Below are 19,030 nucleotides of genomic sequence, written 5' to 3'. Positions count from 1 at the left end.
CCCAGAAGGTGAAGACAAGGAGCTTCCACTTGATAGAGCAATGGAGAGCCCAGTGTTGGGGTATACAAGAAGAGATGACACACTCAAAAGAATGATCTAAGAAAAATATCTTTATCAATTCATTTGAAAGGATATTAACATGGTAGGTTATGTTTATTAAAGATGGAGGAAAAAAGTAATAATTGATACAACATGCTGAGTGCTTGAAGGTTTTTAGCTCTATGTGCAGACAGGGAACAGCATACCTTCTGAAATTTTGCAGAAAGAATGTGCAAAATTTATATAGAGTTCGTAGGATGTGAAGAAAAGACCATTTTAAAGAAAACACCCTGCTTATTGGCTCAAGGGAGAAGTATGATGGCATTAATCACTCTGATTGCAGAGGGCTGGAAGGAGAGCCTTGCAAGAAATGGCAGGGGTGAGACAGACTCTGCATCATATTATCTTAAACTAATTGAGAAGTCACTGGAGTGAAATAGGTAAAAAGGTAAAGGTAATAAAAATAAGTAAAAAATGTCTTTGTTGTTCCTTAAAACCTGCCTTGGTGCCTTAAAGTAAATCCATAGCATGTTTGGCATTTTCTGGCAGACTGATTATACCAAAATCGCCTGAGATATGATTTCTTTTTAACCTGTGGACTGGTTTCCATAAAAATTCTTCTTATTATTCTACTGTTCTTTTACTACCCGTAGCGAATGGCCAATTTATCTTAAACATAAAGTAAATTAAATAGTTTGGTAATTTTTTTGTTGTTGTGCAGCAATTATTATAAACTTACTCAAATTTTACACTTAAAAGATGCAATGGAACAAATTCCAAAAAAACCAAACAAACAAAAAACAAAACAAAACAAAAAACAACAACAACAAAAAACAGAAAATTATATTTATGTCCAAGCAAAATTTAAAAGATAAAAGATTCACATTCTGTTGAATGACTCAGCATACTTGCAGCCAAGTACTTGCATTTAGCATTGGCAACATATTGTAATTTTCTAACATTAAATTACTTTACTTCCCTATGCCTCCCTGGAAATCTCTACCCTCAAACTTTATATCAAATGCTAACAGTACAATATTCTTATTGCTGAATAAATCATAAATATATCACAAAATATGACATGAATTTTAAAACTGCCCACTAGAAGGCAGAATTCCCTAGCTTTATGTTTTACAAACTGGACTGATGACAGCTTTCCCTCTGCTTGATATTTAAATAACAATTTGATGGTAGTTAAAATAATCTCAGTTAAATCATGGAACAGGTGTAGATTCATTATTTTGGTACTTGTAAAAGCAGTATTTAATATATAAATATTTATAGCTTTTTAAATGTAGTAATAATGCGTCTGAAGACAAAAGTATCAACGTTATTAAAGGGGCATCATGACCAAAAACTTTGAAAACTCCATGTTGCACCAGGGGAGGCTCAGGTTGGAAATGAGGAGACATTTCTTCTCAGAAAGAGCAGTCAGGCATTGGGACGGGTTGCCCAGGGAGGTGGTGGAGTCACCGTCCCTGGGGGTGTTCAAGGAAAGGTTGGACGTGGTGCTTAGGGACGTGGTTTAGTGGGTGACATTGGTGGTAGGGGGATGGTTGGACCAGATGATCTTGGAGGGCTTTTCCAGCTTTAATGGTTCTGTGATTCTGTGTATTGTAGAGACCTAGGGATGACTGCGCTGCATGTTCCTGCATCATCTCAAACTCCTGCCAGATCTTGGAAGGACAGACTATATGGACCCAAAGTCCTAAACAAGAGAATACCAGTGGTCCAGGATGGAAAAGACACCTGCCTGAGCGTATCAGCAGCTCCATTTTCTGCCAAGCAGTCAGCTGGGAGTATTGCAACAGCAGGAGGCTGCATCACTTCGCTACATTTTCACTTTCTGTTGGTGGATTCCTGGTTTTCCCAGGCAGAACGTGCTGGGGATCTGCGGTGTCAACCACTTCAAATAGAAAAGCTTTACAAAATCAGTGATAGTGAAAGAATATCCGAGAATTGAAGAGTGGGAATCCTTTAAACGCTGTCCTGGGAAAGCAGATTGCTACTAATAATTTGCAAAGACAGGGAGTGAATGTTCAGCTGGAAACAGCCTTCCCTAGGACTGGAAAAAAACTGTTCCATTTGTTCTGAGAGATTACAGGGCTGCTGAGGTATGGCCACGGAGGGGATGCCTGCAGCCTCTGCATTACACTGACAGAAAGACTGAGCTTGTGGCAAGCAAGGCACCCAGCTGAAGACCTCTCCACGCCTGCACAAGGATGCAAGAAATCAACCCTGCTGAGACCAAAGGGCAGGTGAAAGGCTGCAGGCTGAGCCTGAGGGTTGCTCTCCCGGCACAAGCTGGCCATGGGTCTGCTGTGCCTGCAGGGAGCGTGGCTGGTGCCTGCCAAGGACCACGGGAAGGGCAGCTTTCTCTTCCAGAGACATCCACGGGATAAGGGATGCAGGCTGACCTCTACGATACACAAAGTTTGTGAATAGGCACTGTCAGTCTTTCTCATTAGTTTGGGGATTTCAGTCTTTGTTACTGATGAAATGGTCAATTACTCATTTATTTGGTTTCCTTGATCCTCTTGTTTGTTTTTCGCCCCTTCAATTAATTTATGCTAATGAGATGTTTATTTGATGTCCTTTAATTCTCTGTTGTTACACAAACAATATCCCAGCTCTCCAAGTTTTCTCTTTCAATTTCTCTTTCTCTTTTTTTTCCTTTTACAGCCAGCTATAAGGTCAAAGTGCTGAGTAAAAAGAAACCCAAGCACGTTGGTTCTGTGAAGGGCCACTGAGATCCCAAAGAGGGAGAAATAAATTCCACCACCCTTGGAACCACGGAGGCCACTTTACATAATCAGATACAAATTTTCTCTCTATTTTTTATTTCCATGCATTTAAGTTATATAATGAAACAGCAGTTTATTAACAGGTCTTAAAAGTCCACTTTGTACTGAAGTCATCCTTTTAGCCCCTTTCTCTTTTCTAAGTAGGTTTTGTGATTTCTTCCACGTGTCCTGTATGCACCTCAGAAGGCTTTCAGTTCCCAGCCCTGCCTCTTTACTCCTTTGTGTGTAACTGAGACTTGCCAAGGATGCAGCTGCTGGCTAGATGGGGATTAAATTGAAACTGTCTTTAAAACTATATTCAATTTATACTATATGATGAGATAAAAAACAAGATGTATTTTTCAGGATCAAAAATGCCTTGTCACCTTTATCACCAAGCTCTCTGAAAAAGGTCGGTCCCGGTTTGGCTTTTGTAACATACAGCAGTGCAGCATCCACCTCCTTTAAAGACATAAACAAGAAAATAATTAAAAAAAAAACAGTTTTGAAAGAGAAGACTATTTGGTTAACTGGCAGAAAGAATTCAAGTTCTTTTGAAGACAAAAGGAACATTTTGCTTACCTTTTTTGTCAGTTTCTTGGCTGACGCTTTACCTATAATAAAAAAAAAAAAATCATCGTTCAATAACAAACTCTGACATTAAACTTTGATCAGGTTCTGTGGAATTTCTTCAGATTTTTTATGGGAAAATGCTAACTAATTTGAAACAGAATATTTTGCAGCAGGCAGTTTGTTTCTAATTCCCACAACGATCCAGAAAGGACAACATTTAAAAATAATCTGAGCAGTCTGTTCAAACGTTTTTCAACCTTGATGAAACCCCAAACCACCTCGGTATCTGTGACTAACTCACGGGTGTGATTTCGCGTTCTGTGGGCTACCAGTGCGGTCACACAGTAAGGTTATACAGTGAGAAACAACTGTATTATTTACAAAGGGATTGGCAGGCACACATAATGCAGTCAAAATACTATTCAAAAACTAAGAAGTACCACAGGGAAAAAAAAAAAGAAAAAAGAAAAATTTGATGTTTCTATTAAGCAGAAGTAAATTGAACAACTCTTCCTCCTGAAACAGCACCCCATGAAACCATACAGGCTCGTAAGCGTTTATCAGTAGGTCCAAGTCTATAGATTCACACGGGGAGGTCACTGTGCGGTACAAGGCTGTACTCCCGTGCAAACCACCTGGCTGCAGAGCTGTGATGTGTTTTATCAGTGGGACTTCTCAGCTGGCTCAGAAACCCTGCAGCCACGGACCGACAGGCGCTGTGCTCCGTCACTTCTCCAGCCACGCGCCCTATCACACCGCTGTCTCCTCAGCATTTCTCCTCATACAGAGCTCGAAGCCCCACGTCCTTCACTCTTACCCCTCTCATTGCTCCTTTCCTTCACTTCCAGCTCGCCTGGACTCCAGCCAGCCGCTCCCTCCTCCTTTACTGACGCAGCGCGAGCACAGGCAGAGCTGCTTGCATTTGCTCTCGGGACCGATGCCGCTGGGTGCAGCCGCCTGCCTCGCTCCGTGCCTGGGCTCCGAGGCTGCTCCAGGGGCATCTCACAGCCGCAGGGCCCCCAGCACAGCGCTGCTGGTTGGGAATGGGATGGGACAGAGGCAGCCTGGTGGGCAGCAGTCAACCTTCTGCCAAGCACTTTCACATAGCTTAGCCAAAACGAGGCGCATTCTCACTAAAACAGCACATTTCTGTAACAGTGGCAAAAGACATGCCCGGCTGCAGGGGGACCCCACCGGCAACTTTTGGCTTCGAACCTGGGAAGCTGCTGGAACATCTCAGCCAGCACCAGTCTGCTTTTCAGCATGGGCAAGCCAGTGCCTTGGTCTCTGCTCCCTGAGCTGGCAGTAACATTTTTGCTGAAAAATTCCTCTCCCCAGCCCCCAAATCAGCCTAAGGCAGGCACCTGGCACATAACATTTCAACCCAAATGTTTAAGTTTGACAAAAGTTATAAGCAACTAAAATTAGGGTTTTATAAGTGGAGTGTTGAGTGACCCCAGCAACAGGTGCTGCCAGCACCACCTGTCACTGAGTATGAATACATTTTTGTGCAGCCCGTGTACATGTATTTACACACGCACAAATATAAAGCCACATGCATAGATACCTTCTAGCTCAAAGGAAACACAAAATCCACTGCTCTGCCTCATTTGAGATAAAAGAAGACAGACTACCAAAAGTTTGGGGGAGCAAGTAAAAATACCTATACCCAGCAGGGCTGAGTCCTGAGCAGTGTAACAACACCGCAGAGCATTTTAATGAATGGCTGTTTAGCAAGTACTGTGATTCAGATCTCAGCCTTGAAATGTCGCCTCCTCTGTACAGCGCATTTCAACGAGGAATTAAATTGCCCTGTGGCAGCCCTTTCATCTCTGGAGAACCCACCAGGCAAGAAGCCTTCTAAGAGGGAATGAGTCAGGCTGCGTGTCCACGAAAAACACAATCTGAAAGAAAAAAGGGAAAACCACCCTGCGATGATTTTCACTGAAAGTGCGCCTTGTATTTGTTTTGAAGCCAGCCACACACCCTTATTTGGTTTGCAGCAGCTCTGCTCCTTCCATCCTCCTGGTGGCCCAAGGAGCACCAGCTCCAGGAGGACAACCACCACGGCAGTACTGTAGCAGGCAGTAGCTGTTTGCCAGCTTCCAGGAGGATGACGAAAGAGGCGAGCTGAACTCTGCAAGCTGGAATGGCAAAGGCATGGATAATTGATGCAAGGTAAGGAGAAAGCACTGGGAGCTGCAGCTTAGACACTAGTTGGCCAAGTCAGTGAGGCTTGGTTAGGTTTGTGCTTCTCTTCACCGTGCTGAGTTACACCTCATTTACTCAGTTTTAGGGAATATATCCTCAGTGACAATAATACTACCTCGATAAAAACTAGGAAAGGGGAGGAGAATCTGTTGTAGACATGTGGACCCTCTTTTCACCAGCCAGTAGAGTAACAAATGCAATTGCCGAGAGCTCACGCAAAGACCTGTGGCAGCTGTCAACACCTCCCCTCTTGCTTTCAGCTACAGCCACCCTCCAGAGGAAGGTTAAGATCTTAACACACCAACCGACCTGTTTCAGAGGTGAAAAGATAGTAACAGCAATGGTACAGAGGTGCTCATGCTACCGCTGACTGGGGAAGCTTGGCACAAGGGAGAGGACCAACGCAGGCGATGAAGCCTTTGCTGAGTGGCAGAGGAGGAGGAGGAGGAGAAGGATGGGCTTCAAAATGAAAAGTTCTTATAACGTAGGTGAATGAAAATGGCATTCAGATGTCAGTAAGCATGTGTGCAGGCACACCAGCATTTGTTTTTTTTGAAAGAAACACCCACCAACCCACACCTGACATTTGGGGCACTAGTGTTATTTTTCATATTGTAGTTCGTGTAAAGCATTAGAACACAGTCTTATAATATAATAATATAATGTAAACTGTAGAATTAATTTCCTCCAATAACTACTTGCATATTTTCTAAGCATTACATCCAGTTATACCCTACTGGTACTGTCACAATATAAAACCATCTGAGAAGGTTCAAATCTCAGCTTTCACTTGCAAACATTACCTACTTTTATTGAACCACTCGCAATATTCTTTGAATACTAATTCAGCTCTTGGTGCTTATTCTTTCCATTTATTGACTCACACATCACACATGCAGCCCTCCGATGAACAACATCTTTTAAAACTTTATTCCCTAATTCTTCTTTGCAAGAAATACACTGCAAATGTAGGAACAGTTTTCTTAACCAGTTCAGATACTAAAAAAATGCCTCTTCCTCTTTATCAGTTAGATCTTGGTGCTGCTATTCCTGACAAATGGCCACAAATATACAAGGCTCTAAGTCCTTCTCTGGGGAATACAGGCAAGGATATTATTCTTAGGAACAATTTAATGTAATAAGTAAAAGAACTACATGATGCACTTTTCTATAGTTTTATTCTTTTACCTTTATATATTTTTGCTAATAGGAAAATTAATGTCATATGAGAAAACTTTATTATAGTAGAAACAGTCTTGCTATGATATCAGAAGAAGAAACTTGAAATTTTTATTGTTTTGAACAGGAATGAATGGGAAGAAAGACATTTCTTTTCTTTTTTTTTCTTTCCTGCATGTCTGCCAAGACTGTGATGGAATTCTGGCTTGAGGTACAATGAGCATTTTCAAGGGTCTCTACCTATTTTACAGATGCCATCATCTGGCTTTCACTATCTACAGTGGATCCATGAAGCAACCATGAGGTACAGACACACCTTGCACAGACAAAAAAAAAAGCCATTCTAGCTTTTTAAGCTGAATGAATGCTGAGTCTACTTGCAAGCAGACAAATTCTGTGCTGTTAGCCAAGAAAGTTAGCTGACAACTGTAATTAAGAAAACACTGCCAAAAGCAGCTACTTCAGCTTTAATTTGCCCTCGGCAAGCCTGGGTATTTTGTCACATACATTCCTTACAATAGAAGGGTTTCCATCAACTATCAATTTTTTACACTGAGCTGTAGAATGAGCCTGACATCAATGTTAGGATTAGCATTAGGAAAGGGCTGAATTAAACAAGCACCCACTTGCACTCCGTAACAGCCATTTACACCCGCACGGCTCAGGAAGGGCTCAGATCTGACAAAAGATGTGCGGAGCCAAAGAATGAATAAAATCACTAAGATCCACCATTACAACAACAAAAACTAAATGCCAGAGCAAAAGCAGAAAAATTAGTATCATCAACGACAGCAGAGAAAGCAGAATTTTGCATGTCTCAATATTGCTCTATTTTGCTAATATGGAAATCATCATTAATTTTAAAAGAAATTTTCCTCCATAGACTTTAACTTCAAATTGGAACAGTATTAAATAGGGATCTTTTCTTAAGGGAACAACAGGCTCCTGTCCCTCTTATCAGCAATGTCACTGAGAAGGTTTGACCAGGATCTCCAGCTCTACTTCAGATAGACACAGTGATAACCAAGTGAAAAAAAAAAGTCCTCACAGTTTTAAAATATTAGATAGCAATCATTGCTATCCTTGCTGAAGTTTGACAAGTTCAAAGTCACATTAGGGATCTAGGAAATTACTTTTTTTCCCAGAAAAAGTAAGAAGACGACAGTGTTCTGTGTGTCACAATTCAACGAAACTTCCGTTCTGCAAAATGATGGATGAAATGGACCTTTTAGATTGGATGGGAATTCAGCACAGGTTTAATCTTCAGGCTCTCAGGATCAGGGCCTTAATCAGAAACGCTGTGTGCAACTCATGCTGCAGCCTTTGCAGAAAAGCCCACGCTGCAGCCTTGCCAGCCATTGGGAACAAGGCTTTGTTTTGCTCCCTTTTAGCCCACTGCCAACTTCCACACAAACCAAACTCCGCAAGTTCAACCCCTGGACCCCAGTGAGCTAGGTTAGATAAGAATCATGGACACTGATTTCCTTCAGGAGACCTGGTTATTATTATTATTTTTTAATTAGTCTAAAATATAAGATTATTGAAATCCAGAATTGTACTGAATTCCCAGCTCTTTTTATTATTAATATTTTTATATGATACTGGACAGGTAACTTATCTCAGCAAGTTCTTCTTTGTTTACCTTGCTTCTTTACATACTCAGCACTTAAAAGCAAAGACAGTCTCTTCCATGCATTTTTAAAGACCTTACTGTTAATGAAACCAATAATGTAAAGGGCACAACTCAAGACAGTAATTACTTCTTTAAAGCCTCCTTTCGAAATATTGGTGACAGAGATAAATCAAGGATAGCCAAAAAAAAGAAAGAAAGCCTTTTGAGGGCATGACAAACCAAGCGGTCAGATTCCTATAGCTACTGGCACACCAATATCTGAATAATAAATGAGAGCACTATTTAAATGAATTAAGAAACCGCTTCAGCTAGAAAGCTTTTACTGAATTAGGGCATTGCTCCATTGAAACGTAATTGACAGAAGTCATTTCAATCACATGAATTAGCGAATTGAACCACCTGAATTAAAATCTAAGTACGCCCGGTGGAAAAGGCAATTTACAATAATAGCAGCTTCTGATATGCTTTACCAAACAAGCTTTGCATCTGTCCTTCTTTATTTAGAGCAATCATCCCTCCAAGGAAATGAGAAATACACGGTCCTGGGCGGGGGCCAGCGCTGGCAAGTCTCCATCTCAGAGGAGCAGTTGCATCAGCCCCGGCCGGTGCAGGAGGACGTCTCTGTGAGTCAGGCGCCCTGGGGTAAGAGGGGTGGGAAGCTGATGCAGGGAGGAACATCAAAGGATGACACAGCCTTTTAGGAAACTGAAAGAGACTGAACATTTCAGATAAGCCACTTTCCAAAACCCGTTAAAGAGACAGTGGCATGTAGTTACCAACGTTAACCAGAATAACCCATGGCATCGGGTTAAAACCACAGCTTGTGTTGCTCACCACTGAGCATGTGAGCACCTCTGTCCTCTCTGGGGCTGTAGCAGCAGCCTTTGGGAACGGCAGGGAGAACAAGGGAGCCACTTTTCCATAGGTATTATCCAGGGAAGGTGACTTGCTCCTAGGTCTGCTCTCCATCCTAATAACATACCCAGGATGCAGACAGGAAAAGTTTGAGAATATGCTCAAACTCCCAGGCTTACCAACACACGTGCCCTGCAAATCCTTGCAGTGTTATATAGCATACAGGAAGGGATTTCTTCCAATACAACCAAAATGTGTAGCAGCAATCCAGGCTGGGAAGAGCTAACTGGAACTGCAATTTGACAGCTCTCCGTGTCTGCAAGTAACGGCAGCTCTCAGCCACGGCAGGAGCGAGAGATGTGAGATAAGACTTCACAGGTCTTATTTCACACATGAAGAGCAAGAAGCCAAGCAGAGCACGCAGATCCCTGGCAGATGAGCAGCTCCCTGGCAGGAAAAGCTGCCAGCCTGCTGTGCTGGTCCTGAGGTCACGACTGGAGACAGCATCCAGAAGAAAAACTTCTGTTGGGTGAAATGCAAGGCTCCAAACTCCCAGTTAAGCGCCCCATGCTTGGTTGCTCTAGCTTCATTTAGATATCTAAAAATTAGATGCCTAAATCTGAGTCAGTGGTCTCTATGGTGCTTTGCTATAGCTACGATGGTCTACAAACATACGTAGAAAAGGGTGTATAATTAGCTTCAAAACCTGCTGCTCCTATTTCAGGTCTGAAGGAGAGCTCATGTGCCCAAAGGCTTGTCTAATTTTTCCAGTTTACAGCAGCTGGTCTAATAAAAGATATTATCTCTGTCTACAAACCTCATCCTGACTTATGACTCCAGCCTCCCGTTATAGTCAGGGGAGAGAACAGACACAATGGAAGAGCAATTTATTCCGCATTCAGATAGGCGTCTACTATAGGCCTTGGACTTACCTACTTCCTTCCATTAACTTTAAAGAGATCCTACAACCACTCGCTCTGGCCTGACATTCACTTTTATATATCAAAACTGAGTAGATAAATACTTTTGCAAGTGTTATATTAAGAATTTTATCAGGTGCAAAGGGGAAAGTGGAATATGGTACAAGAGGTGGAATGGGCGGCATAACTGGAGTAATAAATTATCATAAAGGACAACTACCTGGAAGGAGCCGTATCCATAATGTATGTTTCAGAGACGAGAAGGGTGGAGAATGACTCCTGCCAATCTCCAGAGCATATTATGCAGTTCAGACTTCTGGGATGGCATCTCCTGAACCTGCACAAAACCATGGACCTTGCGCAAAGAGCACGCAGGCAGAACCTCAGCTCAGGAAAAGCTCCCTGAGATGGCAGTCATTCTTATCTAGCAGAGCAAACAGCATAAGCTAGACTAAGCCTTCAAGACTTTGAATTCATGAACTTTGTTCCTGCTGTGAAATGAAGAGGAGATGATTTCTGTAGCATTGCTGTGCTTTATGCTGTCATCGTCTCCTACTGCTAACAAAGACTAGTTTTTGAAGTATAGCAGTGCTGGAGCACATGCTAGGCTGAGGTATAAACAACAGATGAAGATAAACTCAGATAGCCTCGTGTCACTAGAGGTTTAATTCTGTTCCTCTACTAGACAGTGGTGGAAGTCAGGATCCCTGGACTAAGGGCTTTGCAATCTACTTTAAGCGGGGAGAAGGTATGTATAACAAAAATGAAGAGGCAAGTAAGAACAACAACAATGAAATGACACAATTAAAAGTTTAACTGCATGCACAACTTGAGAAAATTGCCTCTTAATTGTAAACAGAGATGAATTTGGATTCGAAATGAGAATGTGTGCCTCTCAATCGTCCCACTATCAAAACGAAGGAAAAGGTCAACAACTTAACAGCAACAGAAATTTATTTTAATCTCCTGTATATGACTTGATTTAAGCTTATGTACTCAATACAAAGCTGCTGTCACTACTGTAGCAAGTATCCCTGTTGTATCTTACTCAACCACTTTTATAATTTGTTCTCTTCTGTATGTATCTGAAGATCTTACCTACAGTGCACTTACAAGCTGGCACTTTTCACATGCATCTTGCAAAATGTCAGAAAACGTAAGTACAGTTAAAGACAACAATATTAAAGAATGCAAGAATATTAAAAATGTAGTTATCACAAGTTGGATTCACATGCTGGCATACATAAGTGAGGTACCAGGTGAAGAATTTGTCCTTTGCATGGGGATTTATCAGTAGCATAAAGCTACCTTACTGATCCTGAAATAAGGAGAAAAGGCCTGTGTCAGTGAAGGGTAAGCGGTTCGGCTGCAGCAGGGAACCAAACTGCATTTTTTTTACTACGGACAATAACCCCCCCTTTTATTAGAGAGGACTTCTCTTTTTCACCTTTTTGACTACGCATAATTTATACCCTAAGCAGGAACTGCAAATCATATCAAAGTGTACCAAATGACATGAAGTAACTGGTTTATTTATTGTGCTCTGATATGTAACAAACAATCCGACATGCAAGAATATGACAGATAACAAGGCCAGAAAAGACCATAGGGGCCACCTACTTTGTCCCGTCGCTCCCAGCAGACTTTTGCTCACGCATTTTTATCAGTTTATGTACCCACAGATACACGGTCACACATTTGAAAGATAATATTAATACTAAACTGGAGTTTGGGGCTCAAAAGATGATAGTGACATTCAACTGCCATGCTTATGAAATAGTTTGCTTTTTCTTAAACTTACTCAACTAAGTACAAACATCAGGGTAATGTTGATATTGCTTATTCCTAGTGAAACAAACAAAAAAAAGAAATGTAATAATATAATTAAAAAAAATAAAATTGGAAGCATTTTGTGAAAAATTTGAAGGTTTTTTTGGGTGGTATCAGCATGAAAAATGCAGTGCTGTTACCATAACTCTGTTCAGATGTAGGGCATTTATAGCGCCTGTGTCCAAGCAGTAAATAGCTGACATATCAGTGCATCAAGCCAATTTAAATTACTGCAGTGAGTAAGTAACTGGGAGCACTGACATTTCACATAAATTGGGTGGGTTCTCAAGAGTCCTGTAAATACAAAATGCTGTGTAGATCCAGTTTACATAGTAGCTCACTTTTTTTTTTCCATTTCACCCTATGACATATCAAATTATTTACACCACCATTAATGCTTTCTTTTTTGTTAAAACAATATTTTTCTTTTAAAGATTAACTTACTTCTTTTTACAGCAATATGCAGTAAAAGTTCACAGAACCATTGCTAAAAATGTTCCCAGGGGTGACAGCTGATTGGAAAAATACAATGAAATTTTGTTAGAAGTCTCAGTTTGGAAAACTTCTGCTCATTATATCCCAGCAATTCCTAGTGAGACCTTCGGAAAAGAAAAAAGGGTGGGGGGATGGCTGACGCCCACCTGCACAGCTATCGTGAACTCTGGAAATCTCATCAATGGGATACTTGATTTCTATCACTGCACTATCCTAATGATGCTGGTAATCTCTGCTCCTGTTCCACTCTGCTGTTGCCTTGTCCTTCCAACAAACACATAATTTGACTCCTTTAGGGCTGCCTTACATCCTTCCCAGACTACATTCATCCTTCCCAGCATTTTGTTGCTCTTATCTGTTTTCCAGAGGTAAAAAAAACTCTAGGAAACAGCACAAACAGCATCTTTTTGGTGATTGCAAGTTGGACTCAGGAGGTTCAGAGGGGTTTGTGGGAGGATCTGTGAAGCAAGGTTCCCCAGTGGTTAATGCAAATTGTACAGCCATTTCTCCAGCAAAATGTATTGCAAATGAAAATTTGGTAGGAGTGGTTTACAGACCACATGGTTCTGCTGCTGCCCAGATGGACCTTGATAGGGTGAAGAAATGGATCAACAGGGATCTCATGAAGTTCAGCAAAGGGAAATGCCAAGTCTTGTACCTTTGGAAGACTAAACCCTGGGTAGCAAGTGGCTGGAACTGACTAGCTGGAAAGCTGCTTGGCAGAAAAGGACCTGGGGTCTTGGTGGACCAGAGGCTGATAATGAACCAGCAACGTGACATTGTACCACAAAAGGCCAAAAGCATCCCGGTTGGTGATCCCTCCCCTCTGCTCAGTCCTGGTGAGACACACCTGGAGTGCTGGGCTCCCCAGTACAAGGGAGACATGGACGTCCTGGACATACAAGCAAAGGGCCAGGAAGAAGGGACTGGAACATCTGACAAACATGGAGCTGGAATTGTTTAGCCTTGAGAAGATAAGGTACAAGGGGATCATACCAGTATGTATAAATACCTGATGGGAAGGAGCAAAGACAACAGAGATAGACTTCATAGTCATGTCCACTGTATGGACAAGAGGCAACATGCAGAAATTGAAATGTAAGAAATTTAATTTAAGCATATCAATGAACTGTTGTTATGGTGAGGGTGGTCAAGCACTGGAACAGGTTGCCCAGAGGGGTTATGGAGTCTCCATCCCCAGAGATATTCAAATCCCAACTTGACACGGTCCCAAGCAACCTACCCTCACTGACCCTGCTGGGATAATCTCCAGGGCTCCCTTCCAGCCTCAGCTATTCTGTGGTTCTATGAATGAATGCTTGAAGACATTTGTTTCCACAAGGACTATGAACACAAGACATCCCTCTAATATAATACAGTCACCTAACTGACTGTGCAATAGGAAAACATCAGCTTAGGTGCCTGTGTAACTTACTCTAACACTAAGTAAAAGCAATAGCTGGTAGGTTGCATGTAGAGATTTAAGATTTCCCCCCCTTGCTTATACCAGAGGCAACAACATTCTTTACTATGCGTTTAAGACTGTATCCTGGTTTACCTCTCACTGACAACTTGTGAAGAGAGCAAAAGCTATTTTTGCTTTAATTCTTAAAACCAGAGACCACAACATACTGGATTTAACTGTGAATTCGGACATTTTATTGAAAGGAAACAGTTCTACATTGGTAATTTTTGATAATGAGAACTCCTTATTTAAGATCAAGGCCTAGGACATTTTGTCTTGCTGTCTAGAGCATGGTAAACACCACAAAAATTCAGAACCCTATTATGTTTATCTTCCAGAACATAAGCCTTATTCATGGACAGGCAATTTACATTGACTAGATGTCTGAGTGTGCTCAGTACAGTTACAGTACAGTTATAGTACAGTTAATTTCTAAATTATAACCAATATAAATTCTGCTTAGGAATGAAAGGATCAGCTGAACATGCACTAGATGGTTTTCAGTTACTGTATGGGGTGACTGGGGCTAGCTTCTCTTCACCTCTGCCTTGCAGCAGACTTCTCTTGAAGAAACCATAAATACATTTGTACAACAGGACGAAAAGGCATGAAATCACTTTCTTTACATATTTAGATTTTAGATATCTTGAAAGCATTTAGTAAACTAATGACTGCCTTTTTTTTGAATGTGGGTATGTGGAACTTCTAAAATGTGATGAATCAAAACAAAATAAAGTTCACAACAAGGTTGTTTCAGATCCACTTGCTAATATCCCATGGTTTTACTCAGGATACTTGCATTTTGGATCCAGAGGGCAGTGAGGAGAGAGCACAGCAAGCTCGCTACCCTGAACTTTGGGAGAGCAGACTTTGCCCTCTTCAGGGATCTGCTTGGTAGAGTACCACGCGACAAAGCCCTGGAGGGAAAAGGGGCCCAAGACAGCTGGTTAATATTCAAGGATCACCTCCTCCAAACTTAGCAGCGATGCATCCCAACAAAGAAGATGTCGGGCAAAAATGCCAGGAGGCCTGCATGGATGAACAAGGTGCTCCTGGCCAAACTCAAACAGAAAGAGGAGGCCTCCAGAGAGTGGAAGCAAGGACAGATAGCCTGGGAGGGATACAGAGACATTGTCTGATCAGGTCAGGAAAGCCAAAGCCCTTTTAGAATTAAATTTGGCCCGGGACATGAAAGGCAACAAGAAAGGCCTCCATGGGTATATCTGTGATAAAAGGAAGACTAGGGAAATTGTGGGCCGTAAGTAGCCCTGGGAATGTAGTGATAGGACGAAGGGGAATGGCTTTAAACTAAAAAAGGGTAGATTTAGATCAGACGTTAGGAAGAAGTTTTTTACTCAAGAGTGTGGTGAGGCCCTGGACCAGGTAGCTCAGAGAAGTTGTGGATGCCCCATTCCTGGAAGTGTTTAAGGCCAGGTAGGATGGGGTCTAGTGGGAGGTGTCCCTGCCCATGAGAGGGGGGTTGGAACTAGATGACCTTTAAGGTCCCTTCCAACCCAAACTGTTCTATCACTTTTGCAATTGGTGATATCCATCTGTTCCTCACCTTCCCAAAGTGTCCTGACACTGTCCATTGAAAGAAGAGGCTAAGTAAACACACACAAAAGAAACATCCGTTTTGCAAGTTGTTTTATTAAAAGAATGAACTGAATTACTGGATGTCTTTTCTAGCATAACACAACACATCACTTTCTTTTTCAGCAGAATCATAACAATTGCAACTAACTCCCATTAGTGATTAGTGAATCGGCATAAGAAGAAAAAAGGGCTATTTGAGGGAAAGAGACTTTTGGCATAGGTACAGCACTGTAGCACTTAACTTCAGATATTTTAGATTCCTAGAGATTATAAGGATGACTAGTGGTAAATGGAATTGCTATTCAGAGCTGAATTAAGCTGATCCTGTCTTGTCAGAATTTCCAGAAGGAACCTTTTCCCTTTATAAGGCTCTGAAGTGCAACCTTATATGAAAATTTTAGGAAGGCCAGTGTGGTGCAGATGACACCAGTGATGACACTACTTTTTCCAGTTGCCACCGTGAGAAGATAAGGATATTCTAATTACCTTGTTTGGGAACTTGCCTAGAGAAGATGCTGCCTATTGCTTTGGGTTTTTTTTACTGGTCCTGTGCTGACCTGCTTCATTATTTCCAGAACTCCTCAGGTTTTGGCATTATTGTAATCTCTAGCTGTTCTTTCTTTCTTCCTTCTCATATGGCATAGGAGTTCCTTTCAGTGGTTGAATTGCTTCAGTTGATGGTCCACGTTATTATTGCTTTTACCTTTAAATTAGCCAGGAGTTTCTTTCTAAGATTAGCTCATTCTGTTTTTAGCTAATCTAGAAGCTCAGAGCAAACCAGTAACAACCCCTGCTGAGTCTGACTTGTTTATACATCATTAACATCTGTCACATAGCAATTAACAGCTGTTTGGGAAGTTTTCATACAGCAGGGGCTCCAAGAGCATGCAAGTGCTAACAGAAGGCTTCTTTATTTTAAGATAAGTAAGAAAGGTTTATCTTATTTTTGCCACACAAAATTACTACTGAAGGGATCTAGTTTTGGCTAGTTTTTTCAGAGTATCAGAATGAAGACAGTTACCTAAAACTGACTTGAAACATTGCCTTTATTCAGAAGGTAAGGTGGTAATGGAAACAGGAGCAGGATCATGAAAAGTCTGAGAACTCCCCTGAAAGGTAAGAGAGAACTAAAGTGATGAGAAATCATAGAAGAGCTTAAAAACAGATGTTACTTGTGACTTACCATAGTGGCCAAAATGCTAAGGTTAATTTCCAACTTAGAAAAAGAATTAATGCTGTTAATAGAAAGTTTAATAATAAATTACTGATGTGATATCCATCAGCATTCCCTACCAGTAGAAAATAAAGTCTTGTGCACCACCTAGAACACCTCTTCTACTCTAAGGGATGAACTTTCAAGACTGAATAAGAGAAGTGAAGATAAGCCTTCTCTTGACCCTGTGATCTCAAATTCCTCAGAATCTAGAGGAAAAATAAGTCTGTCAAAAAAAAAAAATATTGAGACAATGATCAGTAGTCTCTTTAAAAAAAGTAATCACATCTTTTCTAGAATTGTCTTGTTTGCCCAAGACCTGCCCCCATCTCATTTCAACTCATCTGATGTAGCAAACCCCCAAAATACATTTGTCTTTACCTTGCCTTCATGTATATAATCAGGTTTCTAAAGAATTCTGATCCTGTTTAGCACCATAGTAAACACTGTATTAGGACTGTCAAAATAGATACAAAACAGAGGAATTTATTCAGTAAAGACAATGGAGGAGACAAATGTAAAAACAAAACTACACTTTACATCAAAATTCCTACTAACAGCAACTCATTTAACTTGCAGAAGTCTTCAATAAGCTGGGGTTCTGTGTCCACTGCTTCTAATTATCGTTGTATTGTCTCCTTCCTGTCATACTCATCTTCTCTGACCAAACTAATTGCTCCTCCAACAGCAACCTTGGACTGAAAAATGGAAGAAGGTGTGCTAAGACGTATATCATCTGAGGGGCATTAACCCCTTCACTGTACACATCTAAAAAAATGTTCTTGGTCAGATCTCTCTCCTTTTTTTTTGTGGTCTTACCCACATTTCCATGATTATGTTAAAACTTTGTTCAAATGAGAACACCTGACATATTTTGCTCTGTTGTAATACTCTCAGCCAGGCATATGCACAGAGCTACAAATGAGGACCAAAGCACCTGTGGTGCTGGAAGCTGTTCTGCATGTACAGACTGCGAGTGAAGTGCATGCTAAACAAGCACAAGTATATTTCTTTATTAAGCATTGATTTGTATCACTTAGCTCCGCAACTGATGCTGCTGTTTGACAATCAGAAACAGCATTTACTTAAGAAGTTCCCGACTTCAATCCTTTTTCCACCTCTTAGGACACAGTGATTGCAGGTGGGCTGTGCTCTGAGCCAAGGAATGCAGTTGGCTTTGTAAAAAGAAATCAAATTCAAAAAAAACCCACCATGGAATAAAGCTACCTACACGAAGCCATGGAATAGATGCCCTCCCCCAAGCCAGATGAGATAAAAATAAACCTGGGTTTGCTTAACCTAACAAGACCAGTGCTGAGTCGTGATATAATTATCTATAATGCATCATGGGGTTAAGATTCAAAAGAAAAAAAAGCTTATTTTAGGTAATAGAAAATGTTGGCACAAGAGCAAGCGGGTTTAAACGGAGAATGATTAATTTTAGGTTGGATATCAGAAGAGTGTTCAAGCAACAGAGAAGATGCTGTGTCACTGCTTTCCAATATAAGCAGTAGTGACAACTGATTTTAAATTCAGCATGAAAAATTTATACAAGGTCTATAGTTTAACTTTTTAAACTGCTAAAATGGGAGCTGACTTTTAGAAGGTACATGATAAATGTTGATACACTTAGCCATTGAATACTAAAAAGAAGTGCTAAGGCATTAGGTATCACCCTAACAGAGCATACAAATGCTTAAAAAAAACACTAGAAGATATTACACGTTAACTTAGGTGAGCTGTGGTAATAGGTATGAATGTTCTCATGATGGCATGATTAAGCAGATATCCTTTCTCCTCCATACAACAGTACTGGACACAAAGAACAGTGACTGTCCTGAAATGAGCATTTGCTTTAGCTGCAGTGGAAAGAGATTGAATTGGAATGGGAATCAAATTCTAAGCAGGCTTTTTACAATTCCCACAGTGAATGCAAATGAAAAGCAATAGGCAGCTTTCTTGTAATGAATGGGTAAAGTAATTTTATGTTGCCCACTGTAAATTGAGCATTTACAGGTAATGGGTTACTGTCTTAAGTACTGTTCCTAGTCTCCATAGCAAAGCCACTCTTATTTTTTCCCCAGTGGAGTCTGCCTTTACTATCAGACACATTGCAGAAAATGTTGCTCCCTTTTGCTAATAGTTGATCTCTTTTGCTGATTAGACCAAAGCTAGAGAAGCAGATGAAATTTTTGAACATTAGGTTTTATATTTTCTCCTAGGAAAGTGACAATGAAA

General features: G+C 41.0%; 1 protein-coding gene across 1 annotated transcript in view; it reads right to left on the bottom strand.

The window, feature by feature from the left end:
• The window catches only part of MICU2 (mitochondrial calcium uptake 2), a 155,438-nt gene that overhangs the window by 36,224 nt on the left and 100,184 nt on the right, over nucleotides 1–19,030 (bottom strand). The window contains exons 3-4 of the mRNA XM_080591284.1: nucleotides 3,405–3,436; nucleotides 3,209–3,284 (exon numbers count right to left, since the gene is read on the bottom strand). Coding sequence (XP_080447410.1) covers nucleotides 3,209–3,284; nucleotides 3,405–3,436 — 108 coding nt within the window. The remainder of the gene's footprint in view (nucleotides 1–3,208; nucleotides 3,285–3,404; nucleotides 3,437–19,030) is intronic.

Source organism: Anser brachyrhynchus (assembly GCF_964034855.1).
Source record: "Anser brachyrhynchus genome assembly, chromosome: 1".
Classification (NCBI taxonomy): domain Eukaryota; kingdom Metazoa; phylum Chordata; class Aves; order Anseriformes; family Anatidae; genus Anser; species Anser brachyrhynchus.
Note: the sequence above shows the minus strand (reverse complement) of the source record. Positions and strands in the feature narration are given on the sequence as shown.